The 26713-nt window shown below is 42.9% G+C and overlaps 1 protein-coding gene across 3 annotated transcripts in view; it reads right to left on the bottom strand.

Annotated features, from left to right (window-relative positions):
• The window catches only part of LOC112235448 (receptor-type tyrosine-protein phosphatase U), a 323340-nt gene that overhangs the window by 156099 nt on the left and 140528 nt on the right, over positions 1–26713 (bottom strand). For all 3 annotated transcript variants that reach the window (XM_042304415.1, XM_042304418.1, XM_042304417.1), the window contains exons 5-6: positions 17327–17442; positions 6406–6580 (exon numbers count right to left, since the gene is read on the bottom strand). In XM_042304415.1, the coding sequence (XP_042160349.1) occupies positions 6406–6580; positions 17327–17442 (291 nt within the window). The remainder of the gene's footprint in view (positions 1–6405; positions 6581–17326; positions 17443–26713) is intronic.

Genomic DNA, 26713 nt, shown 5'->3' with positions numbered 1-26713 from the left:
TCAGGAGGCTGAAGAAATTCGGCTGGCCACCAAAAGCACTCATTTCTACAGATGCACAATCGAGAGCATCCTGTCGGGCTGTATCACCGCCTGGTACGGCAACTGCTCTGCCCACAACCGTAAGGCTCTCCAGAGGGTAGTGAGGTCTGCACAACGCATCACCGGGGGCAAACTACATGCCCTCCAGGACACCTACACCACCCGATGTCACAGGAAGGACATAAAGATCATCAAGGACAACAACCACCCGAGCCACTGCCTGTTCACCCCGCTATCATCCAGAAGGCGAGGTCAGTACAGGTGCATCAAAGCAGGGACCGAGAGACTGAAAAACAGCTTCTATCTCAAGGCCATCAGACTGTTAAACAGCCACCACTAACATTGAGTGGCCGCTGCCATACGTACATGTAAAAAATGTATCACTAGCCACTTTAAACAATGCCAATTAATATAATGTTTACATACCCTACATTACTCATCTCATATGTATATACTGTACTCTATACCACCTACTGCCTCTTGCCATCTTTATGTAATACATGTATCACTAGCCACTTTAAACAATGCCACTTAATACACTGCTCAAAAAAATAAAGGGAACACTAAAATAACACATCCTAGATCTGAATGAATGAAATATTTTTATAAAATACATTTTTCTTTACATAGTTGAATGTGCTGACAACAAAATCACACAAAAATGATCAATGGAAATCAAATCTATCAACCCATGGAGGTCTGGATTCATTTTGAGTCACACTCAAAATTAAAGTGGAAAACCACACTACAGGCTGATCCAACTTTGATGTAATGTCCTTAAAACAAGTCAAAATTATGCTCAGTAGTGTGCGTGGCCTCCACGTGCCTGTATGACCTCCCTACAACGCCTGGGCATGCTCCTGATGAGGTGGCGGATGGTCTCCTGAGGGATCTCTTCCCAGACCTGGACTAACAGACACTCGCCAACTCCTGGACAGTCTGTGGTGCAACGTGACATTGGTGGAGGGAGCGAGACATGATGTCCCAGATGTGCTCAATTGGATTCAGGTCTGGGGAACGGGCGGGCCAGTCCATAGCATCAATGCCTTCCTCTTGCAGGAACTGCTGACACACTCCAGCCACATGAGGTCTAGCATTGTCTTGCATTAGGAGGAACCCAGGGCCATCCGCACCAGCATATGGTCTCACAAGGGGTCTGAGGATCTCAGTACCTAATGGCAGTCAGGCTACCTCTGGCGAGCACATGGATGGCTGTGCGGCCCCCCAAAGAAATGCCATCCCACACCATGACTGACCCACCGACAAACCGGTCATGCTGGAGGATGTTGCAGGCAGCAGAACGTTCTCCACGGCGTCTCCAGACTGTCACGTCTGTCACATGTGCTCAGTGTGAACCTGCTTTCATCTGTGAAGAGCACAGGGCGCCAGTGGCAAATTTGCCAATCTCTGGCAAATGCCAAACGTCCTGCACGGTGTTGGGCTGTAAGCACAACCCCCACCTGTGGACGTCGGGCCCTCATACCACCCTCATGGAGTCTGTTTCTGACCGTTTGAGCAGATACATGCACATTTGTGGCCTGCTGGAGGCCATTTTGCATGGCTCTGGCAGTGCTCCTCCTGCTCCTCCTTGCACAAAGGCGGAGGTAGCGGTCCTGCTGCTGGGTTGTTGCCCTCCTACGGCCTCCTCCACGTCTCCTGATGTACTGGCCTGTCTCCTGGTAGCGCCTCCATGCTCTGGACACTACGCTGACAGACACAGCAAACCTTCTTGCCACAGCTCGCATTGATGTGCCATCCTGGATGAGCTGCACTACCTGAGCCACTTGTGTGGGTTGTAGACTCCGTCTCATGCTACCACTAGAGTGAAAGCACCGCCAGCATTCAAAAGTGACCAAAACATCAGCCAGGAAGCATAGGACCTGAGAAGTGGTCTGTAGTCACCACCTGCAGAACCACTCCTTTATTGGAGATGTCTTGCTAATTGCCTATAATTTCCACCTGTTGTCTATTCCATTTGCACAACAGCATGTGAAATTTATTGTCAATCAGTGTTGCTTCCTAAGTGGACAGTTTGATTTCACAGAAGTGTGATTGACTTGGAGTTACATTGTGTTGTTTAAGTGTTCCCTTTATTTTTTTGAGCAGTGTATAATGTTTACACACCCTACATTACTCATCTCATATGTATACACTGTACTCGATACCATATACTGCATCTTGCTTATGCTGTTCTGTACCATCACTCATTCATATATCTTTATGTACATATTCTTCATCCCTTTACACTTGTGTGTATAAGGTAGCTGTTATGAAATTGTTAGGTTAGATTACTCGTTGGTTATTACTGCATTGTCGGAACTAGAAGGACAAGCATTTCGCTACACTCGCATTAACATCTGCTAACCATGTGTATGTGACAAATAAAATTTGATTTGATTTGACTGTCCTCTCAGAGGGCTCTCATGTCTATTCCTGCCTCATCCCATGGATGCTTCCACAGAGCATGTACACACTGCAGGCAATCATGCAAGCCTCACAAGCTTCTGTAAGCACAGGGAGACAGGCTATAGTACGATATATTGATGTAAATTCACTTAATCTCGCATCAACAATACTCCCTTACTGTACTTTCCCAAGGATTCTATAACTGCCAATATTAATTACTGTTGCATTTCATGCTAGTGAGGGCCGAGAATACAATCTCACATAGGTACATGGTTGCAAAGAGCATCAGTGTCTTAACAGCGAGATTTGCCAAGGCAAATCCAGCAAACTGGCAGTGGCTTCTGATTAGATTCAAGTTTTGCAGAACCGCTTGTTGCAATTTCGATGAGGTTCAGATATTGGTAAGTGGACCAGAGGCAGGGCATGAAAGGGATAACGAATCCAGTTGTTTGTGTCATCTGTTTCAGGAAAGTACCTGCGTAATTGCGCACCCAACTCACTCAGGTGCTTCGATATATCACAGTTGACATTGTCCGTAAGCTTGAGTTAATTTGCACACAAAAAAATCATACAATGATGGAAGGACCTATGCGTTGTCCTTGTTAATGCAGACAGAAAAGAGCTCCAACTTAATCATAACCTCCATTTTGTACCGCACATTGAATCCTAGATTCAGATCATTCGGGCGAGAAAAAACATTACCCAGTCGTGTGAGAAACTCGTCATCATGCAAACAGCGAGACAAGCGAAAATGGTTAGTAAATAAAACTTTAAGCTTGTCTCTCATTTAAAAAAATGTGTCAATACCTTTTATCTTGATAACCAGCACACTTCTGTATGTTGTAAAAGTGTTACATGGTCGCTGCCCATATCATTGCATAGTGCAGAAAATACAGCCTTGCACATCCCCCTTGACGTTTTTCCTATTTTGTTGCATTACAACCTGTCATTTAAATGGATTTTTATTTGGAATTCATGTAATTAACATACACAAAATAGTCCAAATTGGTGAAATGAAAAATTTAAAAATAAAAAGATAAAAGTGGTGTGTGCATATGTATCCACCCCCTTTGCTATGAAGCCCCTAAATAAGATCTGCTGCAACCAATTACCTTCAGAAATCACATAATTAGTCCACCTGTGTTCAATCTAAGTGTCACATGATCTGACACATGATCTCAGTATACATACACCTGTTCTGTAAGGACCCTGAGTCTGCAACACCACTAAGCAAGAGGCACCACCAAGCAAGCGGCACCATGAAGACCAAGGAGCTCTCCAAACAGGTCAGGGACAAAGTTGTGGAGAAGTACAGATGAGAGTTGGGTTATAAAAAAATATCAGAAACTTTGAACATCCCACAGAGCACCATTAAACCCATTATTCAAAAATTGAAAGAATATGACACCACAACAAACCACCAAAACGGACCAGGCAAAGAGGGCATTAATCAAAGAGGCAACAAAGAGACCAAAGAAAACCCTGAAGGAGCTGCAAAGCTCCACAGCGGAGATTGGAGTATCTGTCCATAGGACCACTTTAAGCCGTACACTCGACAGAGCTGGGCTTTACAGAAGAGTGGCCAGAAAAAATTGCTTAAAGTGTTCGTCAAAAGGAATGTGGGACACTCCCCAAACATATGGAAGAAGGTACTCTGGTCAGATGAGACTAAAATTGAGCTTTATGGCAATCAAGATAAACGTTATGTCTGGCGCAAACCCAACACCTCTTATCACCCCGGAAATACATCCCCAAAGTGAAGCGTGGTGGTGGCAGCATCATGCTGTGGGGATGTTTTTCTTCGGCAGGGACTGGGAAACTGGTCAGAATTGAAGGAATGATGGATGGTGCTAAATACAAGGATATTCTTGAGGGAAACCTGTTTCAGTCTTCCAGAGATCTGAGACTGGGACGGAGATTCACCTTCCAGCAGGACAATGACCCTAAGCATACTGTTAAAGCAACACTCAATATGTTTATGGGGAAACATTTAAATGTCTTGGAATGGCCTAGTCAAAGCCCAGACCTCCATCCAATTGAGAATCTGTGGTATGACTTAAAGGCTGCTGTACACCAGCGGAACCCATCCAACTTGAACTGGAGAAGTTTTGCCTTGAAGAATGGGCAGAAATCCCAGTGGCTAGATGTGCAAAGCTTATAGAGACATACCCCAAGAGACTTGCAGCTGTAATTGCTGTTAAAAGGTGGCTCTACAAAGTATTGACTTTGGGGGGAGGATGCATGCTCAAGTTTTCTGTCTTATTTCTTGCTTGTTTGATAATAAAAAATATTTTGCATCTTCAAAGTGGTAGGCATGTTGTGTACAGTATATCAAATGATACAAACCAGCCCAAAAAAATATATTTTAATTCCAGGTTGTAAGACAACAAAATAGGAAAAATGCCAAGGGTGGTGAAAACTTTCGCAAGCCACTGTACACGTGAGTTCAGGGGCCTTGCTTTAACAAAGTTAACCATCTTCACTGTCGTGTCCAAAATGTCTTTCAAGCTGTCAGGCATTCCCTTGGCAACATGTGCCTCTCGGTGGATGCTGCAGTGTACCCAAACTCCATCGGGAGCAACTGCTTGCACGCCCGGTACCACTCCACTATGTCTCCCTGTCATGGCTTTTGCGCCAGGGGCAGTACATATACCAACACATCTTGACCACCAAAATCTATTTGATGTCACAAATCTGTCCAGTACTTTAAAACTATCCTCTCCTGTTGCTTTGGTTTCCAGAAGAGGATGGCCTCCTTATTTGACCCCCCATAAATGTAACGGACATATACCAGGAGTTGTGCCAGGGTCTGTTGACTCATCCAACTGTAATGCATAGTATTCACTGGCTTATATGTGAAGCAGTAATTCTTTCAAAACATCTCAGGAAGAAGAAAGTCCTCCACAATAATATGGGGTTTGCCTGTCCTAGCCACTCGGTAGCTCACCATATAAGACACTTCTAGCCCTTTTTTATGTATGGTATCTGTTGCTTTTATACATGGCTTACTACTCGAAAGTCTTAATTCTCGCTCAAAAAACTCCCGTGGCATATTTTTCAAATTGGCATGTTTTGTTTCTAAATGTCTGCGTAAGAATGAAGGCTTCATTGAGTTGTGAGATAGTATTTTTGCACATATAACACACTGTGGCTGAGGAAAGGCAATACTCCCAATATAAGTGAACCCCAAATCAATGTAGTTCTTATCATATTTGCGCCTCTTCGATGGTCCAACATCCCTGTCTGTTGTTCAGTGCTTTCCCGGGTAAGGGGGCAGTAAGCTCTTCGGCTGCATCAGATTCACAACTGTCAGCGTCCATGCTAGCTAGGCAAACAACGAATGTAGAATTACTGATGCTAGCAATGGATGTGCTCGTGGAAGCAGAACAATTTGTGTCATCGACAGGTGCAGGAGTAGTACTGCTGGTAGTAGCAGTGTGTCTCTACCAGCTCTACTTACTTTTTTCTACCAGCGGGCCTTACTTTTTTAATCCAATTTCAAGCAAACGGAATGAGCAGCAGCTACGTTTGGCTACATACGGATCGTAAATGGAATTCCCGTGATGGAGTAACGGTTGATGTGATTTGACGTTAATTATTTGACTAGGCTACCTGTATTTGACATTGTGTTGTTATTGCGCGAAAAAAATAGATTTAATTTTAGTTTCGGCAGTGAAACGAGGCTACCCCCGATAGCATTGCGCATGCCGCTGTTTGGGAATACCTGGTGATAATATCATGATAATATCAAACAAGCACTTCCATGTATTGATTGAATTATGCCACAGCTGACAAGTGTGTTTGACGTGTAAATTGATTAATGTTAATTTTACTGCTTTTGCTAACACAAAGTAACATGACTAAATCAGTTTTATTCAGTTCACCCTTAGTTCATAGACCTACAGTACAGCATAGAGAGATCCTAGCCTCGTCCCACTGACTGACGGCGGGCGCATTTACCTTTGACGATGAGTTCAGCGAAGTTGGAGACCCCAGAGCCCCTGGAGGACTGGGTGACACATCGGTACAGGTCCTGGTTGTTGCACTGCACACTGTCCACCTGTAATGACGCCACAAAGCGCCGGTGACTCAGGTGCTTGACCAAGGCTGTGGATGTCACGTCCCCACTGTGCCTCTGGAGAGAGAAAACAGGATGGGTCAAATATAAACAGGCACACAAAAACACATGCCGACAACCATCTGTGGAGATCAGTGGACAAAGGGCTGGAAAATGGGCCGCACCAAAAGAATGCATGGTTGACAAGAAAGTAGTTTGTTTTGCTAGATTCGTAAAATGTGTCTGCAGCGTTTGTGTGTTGGAGTCACTTTTAATTATTAATTGATCTACCGTTTCTATGATAGGCCACTGTAATCTATGGTACCATTCTGCTCATCTGATGAAAGTGCACATGGATCAGATTCAAACTTTGAAGACTGAGATCGAGTCATTGAAGACAGACCAGCAGAAAGAGAATCATCATCTGAGGGCAGAGATGCGGTCGACAGCAGATGCATTGGTCCAGAGCCAGATGGCATTGGCGGAGAGTCGAAAAATGACGCGTTGAATAGAGCGAGGAATGAGATCTCACAATCAAAGTCACAATCCATGCCAGGGACACCTGTGAGCTCTGGAACTCCACCACCTCTGAGACAAGCATAGAGAAACTAAAATGTTCAATTATATTCCATGATATTCTTAAAATATATGTGTTGGCTGAATATCAGCAGGTGATGTCTGCTAAATAATCAAGTTAATTGTACAGTCATATAGCCTCGGCACCTACATAAAGCTCTGTGTGGGCGACCTCATGCATCCGCAAAATGTTGGATAAAGCATATACTATACAGTATTGCATTTCTTCATCAGCATCTTTATGATTTTGTTCATAAAATGACAAAAAAATACTCTTTCAAAATGCAGATGTTTATTTAGTTATGTATCCATAATGAATTACTATGGGAATAAATATAACTGAATTACAGAAATATTGGAACTAAGTTGACTAATGCAGGTAAACAAATTGTTGCTTACTGGAAAATACTCTTTCAAACACACAAGGTCACATTGTACAGCACCATTATGGCTATTAGCAGGTAGCTGGACAATAGACTTGCCTAGAAGGAGGGTAGGTGGAGAGTTCTATCGTCAAATGTATATCTTAGTTAAGTTGACTGTATCAAAACCGTCCGTGATCGGTTGCAATTTCAGTTTAATCCAACAAACAAAAAAGTATTATTATTATGTATCACTTCCGACCGTGATTGGGAGTCCCATAGGGCGGCACACAATTGGCCCAGCGTTTCTCTTCCTCTAAAAACATAAATAAATATTTTGGCATTTACAAATATTTTTTTGGCCTTTATTCAGATTACAATTGCTCACTTTCATTTTTTTAAAAACAAAATAACCTCCGAAATATAGGTATATATTATCAAGTAGATGGCACAGTCATATAGCCCGGCACCTACATAAAGCTGAGGGACTCACTCATTCATGGCTTTGGATCCTAATAAATAAGGACCAACATTCTTTCTGATAGTCTTTAATAAAGAATTGTTTTGGTTATCCTGACCTGGACACCATTTACAGTATTATAATAGTCCTCCTGATTGGCGCAGCGATCTAAGATGCTGCATAACAGTGCAAAATGAGATGCTACAGATGCAGGTTCACTACCCATGTCAGCTGCCACCGGGAGACCCATATGTCATTATTGGCGGTCACATCATTGAAATACATATTATTCAATATACTGTAGGCCTACCATAGGCGACATGAGTCTCACTAGTGTTGAGTAATGTGGTGTAGGTCTTATTTATTTAAAGAGCATATTGAAGTTAGAAGCAGTAGCCTACAACTATTTTAGCACCATTTCGCACTGCTCTGAGACAAGCATGGGGTCTGGTCTTGATAAATCAATGAGATTTTTATTTTCAATGAATCTCCATTTGGGTGTTGGCTTGACTACAATGATACAATTAGGGTGAATAATGTTATGCTCTTAGTGTAACGTTTATTTAATTAGGCAAGTCAGTTACAAATTCTTATTTACGGACAGCCTACTCCTTCCTCCCAATCGGGGAATCGAACACCAGTCTCCCACGTGTCCGCACTACACAGGGATTAAATAGCCCAGTACTACAGCCTACTCCTGACCATCACGTTGTACAGCGAAATATTTTCCAGAGGGTTTTTCATTTTTCTTGGAATAGAAACACCATAATATTAATCAAATTAATTAAGCAACATTTCTTAAAATCAGTTCCATATACGATGTTCTTACAAAAAAAGGTTTTTAACTCTTGAGTACAGCCACTATTGAAGGCTATCAAATGTTTCTCAAATATCCCCTCTGGTGGTCAAACTAGCACAAACTAGATTTAATGGTTATTATGGCTGATACTTAAATAACGTGCCATAGAATTCTGCAGCACCATGCAAGCTGTGCTGCAGTACATTGCAACTTTTAAAGGATGAACCACTGTATCGCACCACAAAAGCCACAGCCTTTGCAGAGCAAAGGAAACAACTACATCAAGGTCTCAGAGCAAGTGATGTCACCAATTGAAACACTACTAGCACGCACCACTAACTAACTAACTAGCCATTTCACACCGGTTACACTCACCCCTCTTTGACAACCTCCTTCTCCACCCCAGCAGCTGGGCAGAGCCCAACTGAGTGATCCAATGTAACAGTAATGCTTCTGTCCCTCTCCTTGCTCCAACCTGGGCTCGAACCAGGGACCCTCTGAACACATTAAGGAGAAATCTATCTTTAATTCTGTGAATAACACTTGTATCTTTTATCAATGTTTATTATGAGTATTTCTGTGAAATAATGTGGCTATCTGCAAAATTACCGGATGTTTTGGAATCAAAACATTACTGCACGTAACGCGCCAATGTAAACTGAGATTTTTGGATATAAATATACACATTATCGAACAAAACATGCATTTATTGTTTAACATGATGTCCTATGAGTGTCATCTGATGAAGATCATCAAAGGTTAGTGATTAATTTTATCTATATTTCTGCTTTTTGTGACTCCTCTCTTTGGCTGGAAAAATGTCTGTGTTTGATTTTGTGACTTGGCTCTGACCTAACTTAATCATATGTTATGCTTTCGCTGTAAAGCCTTTTTGAAATCGGACACGATGGGTAGATTAACAAGATGTTTATCTTTCGTTTGCTGTATTGGACTTGTTAATGTGTGAAAGTTACATATTTCGAAAAAATATTTTTGAATTTCACGTGCTGCCCTTTCACCCGGAATGTTGTCGAGGTGTTCCGCTAGCAGAACGCCTGCGCTAGAAAGGTTAATGCAACCGCTGTGTCAGATTTCAAAATGGCTTTACGGCGAAAGCACACCTTGCTATTATGTTAGGTCAGCGCTAGTCATAGAAAAACATCCAGCCATTTTCCAAAGAAAAAGAGGTGTCAGAAAAGTCAGAAAGAGCGTTAAAAATATTCACTTACCTTTGATGATCTTGATCGGAATGCTCAGGAACAGGAGCACCTCATGAAGATGGATTACTGGGCTGAACACACTAACAACAAGTGGCTATTTGGACATAAATGATGGACTTTATGGAACAAATCAGTCATTTACTGTCGAACTGGGATTGCTGGGAGTGCATTCTGATGAAGATCATCAAAGGTAAGTGAATATTTATAATGTTATTTCTAACTTCTGTTGACTCCAACATGGCAGATATTTCTTTGGCTGGATTGGGCTCAAAGAGCCGTACTCAGATTATGCTTTTTCCGTTAAAAAAAAAAAAAAATCTGACAGCGGTTGCATTAGGAGAAGTTCATCTATATTTCCATGTATAACACTTGTATCTTTTATCAAGGTTTATTATGAGTATTTCTGTAATTTGATGTGGCTCTCTGCACTTTCACCGGATGTTTGTTTGAGACAATGCATTTCTGATCATAACACACCAATTTCAAATGAGGTTTTTGGACATAAAGATTAACTTTATCGAACAAAACACACATTTATTTTGTAACATGAAGTCCTGTGAGTGTCATCTGATGAAGATCATCAAAGGTTAGTGATTTATTTAATTGCTATTTCTGATTTTTGTGAGCCCTCTCCTTGGCTGGAAAATGGGTGTATGGTTTTCTGTGACTAGGTGCTGACCTAACATAATCATTTGGTGTGCTTTCGCCGTAAAGCCTATTTGAAATTTGAGACTGTGGCTGGATTTACAAGAAGTTTATCTTTACAATGTTGTAAAATACTTCTATGTTTGAGGAATTTTAATTATGGGATTTCTGTTGTTTTGAATTTGGCGCCCTGCAATTTCACTGGCTGTTGGCGAGGTGGGACACTACCATTCCACATATCCCAGAGAAGTTAATGCATGTGTAGCGAAATGCTTATACTTCTAGTTCCGACAGTTTTGTCACACCACAAAACATGCCCAGTGATGTCTCAAGTTGAGGGAACATGCAATTGGCATGCTGACAGCAGGAATGTCTACCAGAGCTGTTGCCAGAGAATTTAACGTTGATTTCTCTACCATAAGCCACCTCTATTTGGCAGTAAGTCCAACTAGCCTAACAACCGCAGACCACGTGTAACCACGCCAGCCCAGGACATCCACATCTGAATTTCTACACAAACTGTCAGAAACCATCTCAGGGAAGCTCATCTGCATGCTCATCTCCCTCAGGATCTTGACCTGACTGCTGTTCGGCATCGTAATCGACTAATCGAGAAGTGTGCTCTTCACAGATTCAACTGTACCGGGCAGATGGCAGACAGCGTGTTTGGCAGAGCAGTTTGCTGATGTCAACATTGTGAACAGAGTGCCCCATGGTGGCGATGGGGTTATGCTATGGACAACGAACATAAACCATGGACAAGGAACACAATTTTATCTTATCTATGGCAATTTGAATGCACAGAGATACCGTGATGAGATCCTTAATCCCATTGTCGTGCCATTCATCTGCCGCCATCACCTCATGTTTCAGCATGATATTACACGGCCCCATGTCGCAAGGATCTGTACACAATTCCTGGAAACTGAAAATGTTCAAGTTCTTCCATGGTCTGCATACTCACCAGACATGTCACCCATTGAGCATGTTTGGGTATGCTCTGGATCGACGTGTACGACAGTGTGTTCTAGTTCCCACCAATATCAAGCAACTTCGCACAGCCATTGAACAGGAGTGGGACAACATTCCACAGGTCACAATCAACCGCCTAATCAACTCTATGCGAAGGAGATGTGTTGTGCCTCATGAGGCAAATGGTGGTCATTAAAGATACTGACTGGTTTTCTGATCCACGCCCCTACCTTTTATTAAGGTATCTGTGGCCAACCGATGCATATTTGTATTCCCAGTCATGTGAAATCCAGAGATTAGGGCCTAATTAATTTATTTCAATTGACAGATTTCCTTATATGAACTGTAGCTCAGTAAAATCTTTGAAATTGTTGCATTTATATTTTTGTTCAGTATAATAACACGTATTTCACTCCATGCACCGATTGAGGAGCATGCAGCCTTTCTGCGCAACAGGTGATATTCCACCCAAACTGTATACCATGGGCTCTCCAACCCTGTTCCTGCAACCAGACAGTGCTTAATTTGGGTAACCAAGTGAAATCTGGTCGGAAACATGTTTTCACAACAATACATATTTTATTACATTCTTGACAGCACCTCTCTCTGACCACTCTAGAAAGGAGAGAGAGGAGATGGAAATGCACAGTGGTACGATATTCTGTAGCTAAAGGTAATGTGTCAGCCTATTAATTATAAAATATATAAAAAATGCCCTAATACTAGGCTATTCAAAATCAAATATAAATTCACTATAATTGTAGGTTAACTTTGTAAGCCCCCCTGCACAATCAATGAACCAACAGCATCGCCTTGGCCTATATTATATTCTCTTCCAGACTCATGGATAGAACGTTTGGAGTGTAGCATAAGGTAACCAGTCCATCCAGTATGCATAATAATACAGTTCACACTCAAAGGCGATTACTAGAATTTGTTTAATTTTGGTGTATCGGCTAGACCAATTATGTTTTTCTGCCGTGCGTAATATGGAATAGGCTATTAGGTGATGTATTGTATAATGACACAATCATTATTTTAATTCAGGATTTTTGGGGGGAGATTGGGCTCATACACTAAGTCTATAAAACATTGAACGTTCCATGACATATACTGACCAGATGAATCCAGGTGAAAGCTATGATCTCTTATAGATGTCACTTGTTAAATCCAATTCAATCAGTATAGATGAAGGGGAGGAGATTTTTAAGCCTTGAGACAATTGAGACATCGATTGTGTATGTGTGCTATTCAGAGGGTGAATGAATGGGCAAGACAAAATATTTAAGTGCCTTTGAACAGGGTATGGTCGTAGGTGCCAGGCTCACTGGTTTGTGTCAAGAACTGCAATGCTGCTGGGCTTTCAAGCTCAACAGTTTCCCGTGTGTATCAAGAATGGTCCACCACCCAAAGGACATCCAGCCAACTTGACACAACTGTGGGAAACATTGGAGTCAACATGATCCAGCATTCCTGTGGAATGCTTTCGACACCTTGTAGAGTTCATGCCCATGTTCCTAATGGTTGGTATACTCAGTGTATATAGGCCTATGCGTACGCATAAGCTCTGTTTTGAATTAATCCTCACCTTAAAAGTGCTGTCCATTTCTTTGTGTTAGGCTTTGAAACAACATCCACAACATTTGTTCGTCCACAACATCTTCTTAAACCAGCTAAACGGAGTGCAATATTTGAGGCAGGCTGCATAGTAAGATTATTGTTCCCTTGGTGGAGCCATGACACTCAGCTAACAACATAATAACCTAATATGTTTCAATTATTGCTATCCAGGCCATTTAAGTTGAGTGATTAAAAAGGATGATTGTCCAGCAGCACGCAATTAAAATGGCAGGAGTCACCCCTCTGACTTAAACATGTACAATGACAATCAGGAACCTTTAATACAAACAAATGAAATCTTGTCAAGATAATAATGACTATGAGAGAAATGTTGGTTATGAGGGCCATTAGTTAATTCAGTGCAGGCGCCGGTAGTCAGTCCTCTTTTGTGTCCATACTGTAGCATCATAGGGTGTTATCACCACCCAGCACTCACACAGTCCTACAAAACACTATGGAGCCAATACATTTAAATCCACATGAGTAGCTATAAGTGCATGCCTGATGGGCTTAATGTTTCACCCTTTAGTCACTCTAATGTGGAGTCTTGCAGATGAATAGCAGGGTGTAAGCGTTCATGTTTTGGTACAGGGCAAAAGGAAACGAAACAGAGAAAATGACTGACACCAGTGCTCTTCAAAGCCAGAATATATCACGGAGAAGGAGTGGGCATGACAAATGTAGAGCGGGCGCATGAGAAAAAATAACAAAAACAAAAGAGTTTACCGGTGCTGGGAAAGAAAGCTGCAGTAGAGATATTGTTGCACGAAAGGAGGTATCCCACTGAACCCTCCAAGGCATTTCTCACAATGTTGTATTCCATTATAACCACAAGTATCCTTCAAGCCTATAGTCTCAATAACAGGCAACCTTGAGCCTAACAATAAGCTAACGTTTAGGCCGAGGCCTTTCCCAGTGTGTGAAATAGCAGGCTTGCCTATCAACACATTCCTCTCTCTCTTTCTTTTTAATTGAAAATCAGCTGGTGAGTAAACAGAATCAGTCTCAGAGAGCACGTAGGCCCGGGGTCCTCTGGGAAGCAAGTGGGATGAGCTAGGACCCTTCTCTGTTTGTTTGGATAACTCATCATGTGGGGTTCCCGAGTGGTACAGTGGTCTGAGACACTGCATCTCAGTGCAAGAGGTATCACTGCAGCACCTGGTTCGAATCCAGGCAGCATCACATCCGGCCTTGATTGGGAGTCCCATAGGGCGGCGCACAATTGGCCCAGCGTTGTCCATCATTGTAAATAACAATTTGTTCTAACTGACTTGCCTAGTTAAATAAAGGTAAAATAAAAAGTATTTGTGCTGTCCAAAGTCACGGTGGACATGTTAGCTCTCACAGACCACACAAGCCCCAGCTGTCACAAGTAAACAAACTCTGATGAGGGTCAAGCAGTGACAACCAGTCTGGTCTGGTGGTCATACCAAACCAAACCCTCAATCATAGACTTCAGTGGCCACTGCCCATGACTTACTTATTTTATCTGTTAATTTTTTTCTGCCTCCACTAAAGGATATTAGGGAAATCAGGTTAATCAAATAAGCCTGAGAAGGATTATGTAAACAATCAGGCTGGAGCAAATTACTAAGAAAACTAATCAAAATTATCTGTTTAGTCTGGCAGGAGTTGGCATGGTGAGTCTAGGTCGCAGCTGGTACTCACAGCAGATGCAACAATCAAACGAAAACAACATGAAGGGGAAGCAACCTCATCTAAAATGGTAGCCGTGACACACAGACATGTATCTCCTCATGCTGTTTGGGGAAGGCAGGCTTCGATGAGCCTTGAGGACTTTTGTTATTGCGAATGTTAGTGCCGTTATGACAGCTCCCTACTAGAGGTATATGTCCTTGTGATGTGACAAAATGGTTTGTCTGATATCATTCTCACTTGGATGTTAGAGTTTTTGAACATTGAAGGAAGGACAGGGTCTCAAAGTTGAAGACGATGATGTGCACTGTGTCTCAAGGCTTGCATGGTGTAAGTAACACATACTGTAAGAGGTGGTGGTAAGAGTCGTGGATGTGTGGTAATTGCTGTGAGAGACAGAGGCTGTAAAACAAAAGACTATCATCAGGCCTTCCATCAGGCCTTCATATGTGAGGTTTTTAAAACCGATGAATGTTATTCACTCAGACATACACTGCAGTGGCCTTCCTCACCTTCAGAGGGATGGAATTTGCATGAATAAAGCATACAAGTGGGAAAAGGGGATATTAAAAACAGAGCCCTCTATTTGGATAAAGGAAGAAGGCTGTGAAGAAAGCACAGCACTGTGATTTCATGAGCAAACTGGATTTTCAAAAGGTGCTGGGCTGGAGAGTCTTCAAGGCTGGAGCGTAGCATTAAAACTCTCCCCAATGCTCTGCTGCATTTGAATACTAACACAAGCATGTTTATACAGTTGAAGTCAGAAGTTTACATATACCTTAGCCAAGTACATTTAAACTCAGTTTTTCACAATTCCTGACATTTAATCCAAGTAAAGATTCCCTGTTTTAGGTCAGTTAGGATCACCACTTTATTTTAATAATGTGAAATGTCAGAATAATAGTATTGAGAATTATTTATATCAGCTTTATTTATTCACAATCCCAGTGGGTAAGTTTACATACACTCAATTAGTATTTGGTAGCATTGCTTTAAATTGTTCAACTTGGGTCAAACATTTTGGGTAGCATTCCACAAGCTTCCCACAATAAGTTGGGTGAATTTTGTCCCATTCCTCCTGACAGAGCTGGTGTAACTGAGTCAGGTTTGTAGGCCTCCTTGCTCGCACACACTTTTTCAGTTCTGCCCCCAACTTTCTATTTTTTTGGCCCATTCCTCCTGACAGAGCTGGTGTAACTGATTGAGGTCAGGGCTTTGTGATAGCCACTCCAATACCTTGGCTTTGTTGTCCTTAAGCCATTTTGCCACAACTTTGGAAGTATGCTTGCGGTCATTCTCCATTTGGAAGACCCATTTGCCACCAAGCTTGATGTCTTGAGATGTTGCTTCAATATATTCACATAATTTTCCTACCTTATGATGCCATCTATTTTGTGAAGTGCACCAGTCCCTCCTGCAGCAAAGCACCCCCACAACATGATGCTGCCACCCCCATGCTTCACGGTTGGGACGGTGTTCTTCGGCTTGCAAGCCTCCAGTTTTTCCTCCAAACATAATGATGGTCATTATTGCCAAACAGTTCAGAGCACATTTCTCCAAAAAGTATGATCTTTGTCCCCATGTGCAGTTGCAAACCATAGTCCAGCTTTTTTATTGTGGTTTTGGATCAGTTGCTCCTTCCTTGCTGAGCGGCCTTTCAGGTTATGTCGATATAGGACTTTATACTGTGGATAAAGATAATTTTGTACCTGTTTCCTCCAGCATCTTCACAATGTCCTTTGCTGTTGTTCTGAGATTGATTTGCACATTTCGCACCAAAGTACATTTATCTCTAAGAAACAGAACGCTCTTCTTTCTGAGCGGTATGATGGCTGCATGTCCCATGGTGTTTATACTTACATACTATTTTTTGTACAGATGAACATGGTACCTTCAGGCATTTGTAAATTGCTCCCAAGGATGAACCAGACTTGTGGAGGTTAATAAAAAAAATGCTGAGGTCTTGGCTGATTTATTTTGATTTTCCCATGATGTCAAGCAAAGAGGAACTGAGTTTGAAGGTAGGCCTTGAAATACATTCACAGGTACACCTCCAATTGATTCAAATGATGTAAATTAGCCGATCAGAAGCTTCTAAAGCCATGACATAATTTTCTGGAATTTCCAAGCTGTTTAAAGGCACAGTCAACTTAGTGTATGTAAACTTCTGACCCATTGAAATTGTGATACAGTGAATTATAAGTGAAATTATCTGTCTGTAAACAATTGTTGGAAAAATGACTTGTATCATGCACAAAGTAGATGTCCTAAACAACTTGCCAATACTATAGTCTGTTAACAAGAAATTTGTGGAGTGGTTGAAAAACAAGTTTTAATGGCTCCAACTGAAGTGTATGTAAACTTTCGACTTCAACTGTAATTCAAAGACTAGTTGAAAATGAACGCAAAAGTGCAAACAAACCTACCTGGCACTCCAGACAGGCTCAATCAAACTCTCAAAAGTATTTGAAAGAAAATAAATACTACAGATGTGCCCTCCAAATCCCCACTGACCTCCAGTAGGAACTTCTCAGCTTCCGATGCCCGGCCCGATGCCACACACTGGAAGGTGGCATTCTGCCCAGCGTTGACCTCCTCATCCCCCAGCCGGGAGAAGTGGGGTGCCTTATCTGTAGGAACAGAATGAGAGAGTAGAAATCAAAGGACTGCTGTGCCATGACAGACAGCCAATCACAATGCCAGCCCGGATTTTCAGCTATATTAAGGCTCCCGGGTGGCGCAGCGGTCTAAGGCACTGCATTTCAGTGCTAGAGGTGTCACTACAGACCCCGGTTCTATCCCGGGCTGTATCACAACCGCTGTGATCAGGAGTCCCATAGGGCGGCGCACAATTGGCCCAGCATCGTCCTGGTTAGGGGAGAGTTTGGCCGGGGTAGGCTGTCATTGTAAAATAAGAATTTGTCTTTAACTGACTTGCCTAGTTAAATAAAAAATGAAATACTACATTCTGTGATTTCTAAAGAGCTGCAGTAAAATTTAATAAATCAGACTTTGTTCAGCTTCATTACCAGTGTGAGATGTGTGTGACTGTGAAAGAACAGCTTTTCACATTATACAACAACATAATTCAAACTTTTATGTTTAATTATATAAGAATCAGAAACTAATTTTCTCCCATGAAGGATCTCACCGCTGGTTGAAGAAGGACTCATTGACATATTGGTTGTTATCTCCCTTTATTGTCCTACAATAAACCCATAAAGAGAAGTCATCCAATACACAACCTAGAAATTAATTGCTGGTGGCTAATATTCTCAACAACCTTTCACCGTGGCGATACGTCATAACACGGGCATCAATGGAAGTTAGGTGAACATCCTTTAGCCAGATCCACAGACCCCAGAGAAATCAGGCTCAAGAACATTGTTGCTGATGTCATGACTGTCCAGATCAGGTCAGGTTACAGGAGACCACAACCCTACAGATTATCTCTCAACCCCAACAGAGGAGGAGAGATCTAGGGGTCTGAAGATGTGGGGGTTTTATGACCCCTCACACCCCTGGTAAATCTCAGGCCACAGACAAATTCCTTTGTCCTATTACTATGGAAAACCAGCTTCAGAACATTAAACATGAAATAAAGGGACTTTGGAACAATGGTTTTAGTCAGCTACAATGGTGGTCATGACGATAGATGGAATATGAAAATGTATGTCATTTTTGTTTTGTTATTAAAGGTTAATAGATGACGTTATTACGAAAACATTGTAACGTGAAGAGTTTTCCTAGTATATGTTTGATGTTTATACATTGTACGTTGTGTGGAAAATGTCCAAATCAAAGGGAATGTTTTGGTAACGATGAAATGTTAAGTTAGTTGTCTAGAATTGGTTTGAGAAAAACCTAGACCTTGCTCTTAACTTGGTACGCCCAGAGAATTGCCCTAAAGGCGGTTACGCCCACTTCTGACCCAAGGGTATAAAATCTGTGAGTAAAGAATTTACAGAGAAGACTACGTGACCCAAGCTGCAGCCAAGGTCTAAAAAGTCAACGAACCCAAAACGCAACGCAAGTTTGAAGACAAAGGAATATTTTTCTACCTAAGCTACGGATGAGTAGCTGTGTCTAAGCGAGTGAATTCAAGTCGAACCACCTAGCCTCCATCTCTCATCGAATCGTGGTATCTACACTGTTTCATTCCAACGCTGTGAGCTCTGAGCTACAGAGCTGTCTGTCCTCAGAAGACACCTTCCAGAGCAAGGGTGAGGGAACAGACTCCTAAGCCAAAAGGTCACTGACTTCGGGAGGACGATCAGAGAGGTGAGCCAGAGAAGTGTGTCATCGAGCAGCTGAACGGTCCACACAGAGAATCCTCGGAGACCTTCCCCACGTAATTACATCATTATATTCTGACCCATAAGAGCGGCAGTTTGGGACAAGGCTAGGGTTAAAATACCATAGCTGACAAATTCACCCAAATGTATCTCTCTCGTGTACTTTATTTTTTCTCTCTCTCTTTGAGAGAGCGTGATACCCCATTTTGCATAACACGCGCCATAGTGTGTTGGCCCGTTATACTAAGTTTTAATCAACTGCCTATAATGTGTTTTGTCTATGTGTATCTTATCATCATTTTAGCTTTTTAGTAAATAAATATTCAACTAAGATTAGAGTGGTACGAACTCATTGGTGAGACCCGGGTCCGTGCAGATTCACGGACTATACGACGTTCAGAACGAGATTGTAGAGGTAACTAGTTAATTAGCGGCTGTTGTAAAATCGATATTCTGATATTCTTTGAGTTTTTTGGGGAAATAGAAACTCAATAAAAACTAGTGTTCCCATGGTGCCCCAGGTTAATGAGTTAATAATTGTTTGATTCAGTTAATCACGCAATTAGAAACTTTTAATCATTCGATGAACAACAGTCGTCACATGAACTAATACAACGTCACGACACTGATGAAGAACAAACAGCACTCTTCTAATAAGGACAAGCTCCGAGGTGAGTCAGAGTGTGGGTGATGCAGCAGAAATCCCACCCAGCTCCACTGTGATTAACACTGGAGCTGTCCTGCTCCTCCACAGCTCTGTGAGACGGACTTCCCGCAGAGCCTAACCACTGGGTTAGAGCCTCCTGCACAGGCCACAAAATGGAGGACAACCCAACCTGTCAATCAAAGTGATTGACAGACAGGAGACGTTACTGTCGAGGTGGAGTAGTAGTGAAATCAAAATGAGAGAGGCAAATGTTTCAAGTCCTACTCTTCCATGTTCAGTGTTTCATTACACTGTTGCTTTCTGGCAGAGAGAGAGAATTTGTTGATCTACATTGTGTGAATAGGCAGGGGGAGAGGCGAAGATGCCTCGTGCATTTGTAGTCCACAGGTGGACATGTTTCCCATAGACGACTCCCCCGTCTAAGGTTAATTCATAATTCATCGTAGGTATGAGCCAGCATAAACAAACACAAAAACTAATGTCATAAAAAAACAGGTCCTTCTGTTGACTAAAGAACTTGGTAGTATAAATGTGTCAGATCACATCCCGGGGACTCTTTACCATGATAAATATTTCATTTGACTGCAACACTGGTTTCAGAGTCAAAGACTAGGACTATGGAGACTACAACAGAAATGTCAAGCGTGCTTAGCAGTCTCAACCAGAATTTGCAAGAAGGAAGGAGCTTGATGGCTTATCTTAGTTTTTTTTCCTTCATATTCCTTCCTTAGACTTTTTTCACTTCACTTTTGTCTCCTTTCCTTGTGACAAATCGTGCAGGGTGTCCATGTGCCACCGTAGACAGTACTGTGCCCAGGTCCTGATGACAGTCTTAATTATTTAATGGTAGCACTGAGGGGGTGTAGAAAATACCATCTGCTCTCCATGGGAGACGCAGGGAACCACTGGGTGGCTTGGCAGGGACATAGTCAGCATCTCTGATTTAAATCCCTTCCTGTCTCCATGGCATGTGGTGTCTATAAAACCATACAGTAGAAACTCTACTGTACAAAAATATAAATGTAACATGTAAAGTGTTGGCAACATTTTCAATTAACTAAAATAAAAGATCCCAGAAATGTTCAATATGCACAAAAAGCTTTTTCTCAAATTGGTTTACATCCCTGTTAGTGAGCATTTCTCCCTTGCCAAGAGAATCCATCCACCTGACAGGTGTGACATATCAAGAAGCTGATTAAACAGCATGATCATTACACAGGTGTACCTTGTGCTGGGGACAATAAAAGGCCACTCTAAAATGTGCAGTTTTGTCACACAACACAATGCCACAGATGTCTCAAGTTTGAGGGAGTGTGCAATTGGCATGCTGACTGCAGGAATGTCCAACAGAGCTGTTGCTAGAGAATTGAATGTTTCTATTCCATATGCCATCTCCAACATAGAGAGTTTGGCAGTGTATCCAACCGGGGGGTTGCTGAGGAGTATTTCTGTCTGTAATAATGCCCTTTTGTGGGGAATAACTCATTCTGATTGGCTGGGCCTGTCTCCCCAGTGGGTGGACCTGGCTCCTAAGAGGGTGGGCCTATAACCTCCCAGGCCCACCCATGGCTTCGCCCCTGCCCAGATATGTGAAATTAATAGATTAGGGCCAAATTAATTTATTTCAGTTGACTGACTTCCTTCTTTGAACTATAACTGATCCTCCAATTACACCATTCCGAAACCCTCATGACAAGGGAAAAAAAGCCCAGAGTATATCCTCACCTCACGCTCAAGTCACTTATAATAGAGTCACGTAAATCTAACTACACTGAAGGTGTTAACTGAATTCCAAATTAGTGAGCTGGCAGATCACTTTTGACCAGCAGTACAGTATGTAGGGGGGAAAACATGTCACAGGGAGAGAGAAGCTTTGTCCAGGGTTTAAGCTCAGGCGTGTTAGCCACTGTCATTACTGCTTTTCCCAGGAATGTTCTACTCCTCTAGGATTGACAGCACACTAAGCCTGTGGTATCCAAGGTACACTGTGCACGCAGTGAAAAACCACAGAGTGAACAAACCACCACAGGTCTTCTCCTAGAGAAGTGGTTCCCAAACTTTTTATAGTCCCGTACCCCTTCAAACATTCAACCTCCAACTGTGTACCCCCTCTAGCACCAGGTTCAGTGCACTCTCAAATGTTGTTTTTTGCCATCATTGTAAGCCTGCCACACACACACTATATGGTACATTTCTTAAACATAAGAATGAGTGTGAGTTTTTGTCACAACCCGGCTCGTAGGAAGTGACAAAGAGTTCTTATAGGATCAGGGCACAAATAATAATATAATAATAATGAATCATTTTTCTCTTTTTTAACCATTTTACATATAAAACCTTATTTGTTCATCGAAAATTGTGAATAACTCACCACAGGTTAACGAGAAGGCTGTGCTTGAAAGGATACACATAACGCTGCAAAGTTGGGTTGTATTGGAGAGTTTCAGTCTTAAATCATTTTCCACACACAGACTGTGCCTGTATTTAGTTTTTATGCTAGTGAGGGCTGAGAATACACTCTCACATACTGTAAGTACGTGGTTGAAAAGGGCGTTAGTGTCTTAACAGCGAGATTTGCCAAGGCAGGATTCTCAATCCAGAAATCTGGCAGTGGCTTCTGATTAAATTAAATTTTCACAGAACCGCTTGTTGCAATTTCAATGAGGCTCTCTTGTTCAGATATCGGTAAGTGGACTAGAGGCAGGGTATGAAAGGGATAACGAATCCAGTTGTTTGTGTTATCCGCTTCGGGAAAGTACCTGCATAATTGCGTACCCAACTCACTCAGGTGCTTCGCTAAATTTGACGTTGTCTGTAAGCTTGAGTTCAGTGCACACAAAAAATCATACTATGGAAAGATGATGGACCTGTGTGTTGTCCTTGAGTAACAGGGTTATATTGGTGACTCCCCTTGCCACTTCATTGTTAAGCCAAAGGGTTTTTGGTTTTAGTTTTGTCTTGCCTTCACCAACTCAACATGGCATCTTATTGGCTGGATTGCGTGGCTTGCTTACGAGGGAGGATGTTTCAGTTAGAATCATCCCAGTGAACAAGCACCAAACCAGCGTGCATGAGTGCAGAGTTGGATGGTGAGCTGTGCATTAAATGACATGCAATTTTGTGCTGTTTCTGTCAGAAGAAATCTCCATGACTAGTGCCACAAGTTGGAGTTTGTGTCGATGATTGATTGCACACAACGCAAGAAGAGTACTGTTATAGTAGTGCCATGACCGTTCTCCTGGATCGTATCATCGTTCGCTGGATTTCCATCTCAGAACATCACCGTGTTTGTCGTTCGAGAATCAAATAAGACGTTGCTGGTGCAGTTTATGGTGAACCATAAACAATTCATGAACATGCACGTGTGGAAAGGTCGGTAAGACACTAACAGATTACAGATGGTACGCAATTTAGGTCACAGTTACGAAAACTTAGGACACTAAAGAGGCCTTTACTACTGACTCTGAAAAAAACACCAAAAGAAAGATGTCCAGGGTCCCTGCTCATCTGCGTGAACGTGCCTTAGGCATGCTGCAAGGAGGCATGAGGACTGCAGATGTGGCCAGGGCAATAAATTGCAATGTCCATACTGTGAGATGCCTAAGACAGAGTTACAGGAAGACAGGATGGACAACTGATCGTCCTCACAGTGGCAGACCACGTGTAACAACACCTGCACAGGATCGGTACATCCGAACACCACACCTGCGGGACAGGTACAGGATGGCAACAACAATTGCCCGAGTTCCAGCAGGAACGCACAATCCCTCCATCAGTGCTCAGACTGTCCGCAATAGGCTGGCTTGTAGGCCTGTTGTAAGGCAGGTCCTCACTAGACATCACCAGCAAAAACGTTGCCTATGGGCACAAACCCACCATCACTGGACCAGACAGGACTGGCAAAAAGTGCTCTTCGCTGACGGGTTGTAGTTTGGTCTCACCAGGGGGGATGGTCGGATATGCGTTTACTGTCGAAAGAATGAGCGTTACACCGAGACCTTTACTTTGGAGCGGGATCGATTTGGAGGTGGAGGGTCCGTCATGGTCTGAGGCGGTGTGTCACAGCATCATCGAACAGAGTTTGTTGTCATTGCAGGCAATCTCAACGCTGTGCGTTACAGGGAAGACATCCTCCACCCTCCCTGCAGGCTCATCCTGACATGACCCTCCAGTATGACAATGCCACCAGCCATACTGCTCGTTCTGTGCGTGATTTCCTGCAAGACAGGAATGTCAGTGTTCTGCCATGGCCAGCGATGAGCCCGGATCTCAATCCCATTGAGCACGTCTGGGACCTGTTGGATCGGAGGGTGAGGCCTATGGCCATTCCCCCCAGAAATGTCTGGGAACTTGCTGGTTCCTTGGTAGAAGAGTCTCACAGCATGAACTGGCAAATCTGGTGCAGTCCATGAGGAGGAGATGCACTGCCGTACTTAATGCAGCTGGTGGCCACACCAGATACTGACTGTTACTTTTGATTTTGGGGAATGTTATGGGAAATGCACGCAACTCTAACGGTATGGATGTGTCGGGGCTGAACCTGGTATTGAAGTCTGATAGGGAGCCTGGTGTACTTTAGGGGGGTTGGCTCTGAAAGTACACAGTGCATGAGTGGGAGGAAATGGTCAGGGTTTACATGCGTAAGAGGGGCGTGTCTGTGATGGACCAAGCAGATGAGGTTATGGGATGGGCCCGCGATGTTGTTAAAATGGGCATACACAGCAATCTCTCTGTTGTTTATTTAAAGGCCCAAGTCCCATCTTTGACATATTGAAACAACATTTTAGTGACACTGCTTTTTCAACTATGCCCCTCGCTGACTATTATGCCATATTACCTCTGACTGATGAACAACCATTCGACTACTGACTCAGACTAAACAGGGCTATGGAGGTTGCTGAAGATTATCTAAGGAGACAGAAGAAAAGTGTTGAAGACCCATCTCGTGAGCTCACAGTCATGTTCATCAGACATTGCCCTAATGCTGAAACGTGCACGCCATTACAGCAGTGGACCGCTGCAGATGTCCATGAGAGGTTGGATGAATACAGGAGGGAGCGAAGGTACTCTCACTTTTCTAAGGTGACCTCAGCCATCGCAACAATGAAGCAGGAAGTTGGTGCTGTCATGCCACTCAACATGCCTGCTGTGAGGCCCTACATGGAATCACCTAATGTGTTGCCTTCCTCAGCCCAGGCTATTCAGGGCTCAGCTGAGCCATTGGAACGTATCCTTGCAATGCTGGAGCAGGGGCCACAACAGTCTAACTGTCAGTTCCAAAAAGGGAATAGGAGCTAATTGAGGTCTAATGGGCCATGTGAAGTATGTGGGCATGCAGGACACAAAACTTATTTTCACTGCAGGGCCAATAATCACCTCTGCCATGCAGCTGGCCACGCACACTCTCAGTGCCCCAAGGCCGCAGCTCTGAGCACCGCTGGTGGAGTCCCTAGAGTAATCACTGCTCAGCTGCCGGAAAACTAGTAGGCCTGCATGTAGAGTGTTGGGCCTTTTGTAGAGTCCCCATCGGTGAGAGCTGTTGATTTGGAGTCTGTATGTAAAAGTGTTTGTGATGAAATGGAGACTGAGAAAAGTATCATAATGCAGAACACACAGAGACTTTCCTCGTATGATGATTTATTCTATGCCAAGGTGTTAATAAGAGGAGAAGTGGAAGTGAGAACTATGCTTGACAGTTGGTCCATGGCTTGTACCTTGAGCTCTAGGGTCTTACCTGAACTTTTGCATGCAGGAGTGTTGAAAAGTCCATCATTGATTCCTACAGAGGTAGTCTTGGTTGGTTGTGGTGGGTTGAAGACGAAGCCTTTGGGAGTATCTGAGCTGCAGCAGCTCTTCAGCCGCAAGTGCAGAGAACAGCTAACATACTCACTGACTGCCAAGATTACTTTACTCTGACTGATGACGGTTCCATCTGACTTCACAATACTGACGGACCTGACAGTTCAAGCAGTCCTGGGGTCTTACGTGACTTAGGTGTGACTGATACTGATGTTGACTCCTGTCACGTGACTCCTGCTGGTAAGAAGAAACTCATCCAGCTCATAGCTGAGTACCAGTCCATTTTTTCCAGGCACAAGTTGGATTGTGGAAAAGCTACCAGATATCTTCATCGCATTCAACTGAGTGCTGAGAAACCCTTTCGGATGCCCTACCGATGCCTTTCGCCAAATCATTATGAGAAGCTCAAGCAAGTATTGAACGAGATGGAAGAACGTGAAATCATAAAGAAGTCTAGTAGTGAGTTTGCCTCACACCTTGTCCTTGTCTGGAAGCAGTCTGGAGACCTGAGACTGTACTGATTTTCGTTTACTCAATGCTCGCACAATGAAAGACGCCCACCCACTCCCTCAACAGGCTGACGCGCTGGCTGCTTTAGGTGGAAATGCCTTTTTCTCAACAATGGACCTTACCTCTGGTTACTACAATGTGGAAGTGCATGAGTATGACCAGAGATTCACAGCTTTTACATCGTCATTTGGATTGTATGAATACAACCGTATGCCACCTGTTATGTAATAGTCCTGCAACCTTTATGAGGACGATGCTAAACATCTTTGGGAGTCAGAATTTTCTTAGCCTGCTGTGTTACCTTGACGATGTCTTTGGTCTATGCGCCCACTGAAGATCTGGCTATACAGCGCCTGGAAATGTTTTTTGAGCATCTCAAGGCTCACAACCTGAAGTTGGTGCAAAAAAAGTGTCACTTTATGCAGAGGACTGTGAAGTTTCTGAGGTATATCATTAGTGCGGATGGTGTAGCTACAAACCATGAGAAGGTGAGGGCCATTACAAGAGTAACAGAAGCTGATCTGATGGAATATGTCCCTGACATTCCATCTCAGAAGAAATTCATGTCTTGGGCATGGTGGTGTATTACCAGCAGTTCATTGAAGGTTGCTCGACCATCACAAAGCCTCT

This window comes from Oncorhynchus tshawytscha, linkage group LG23, assembly GCF_018296145.1.
Source record: "Oncorhynchus tshawytscha isolate Ot180627B linkage group LG23, Otsh_v2.0, whole genome shotgun sequence".
NCBI classification, from domain to species: domain Eukaryota; kingdom Metazoa; phylum Chordata; class Actinopteri; order Salmoniformes; family Salmonidae; genus Oncorhynchus; species Oncorhynchus tshawytscha.
The sequence above is the reverse complement of the archived record's forward strand: the minus strand, read 5'-3'. Positions and strand labels throughout refer to the sequence as shown.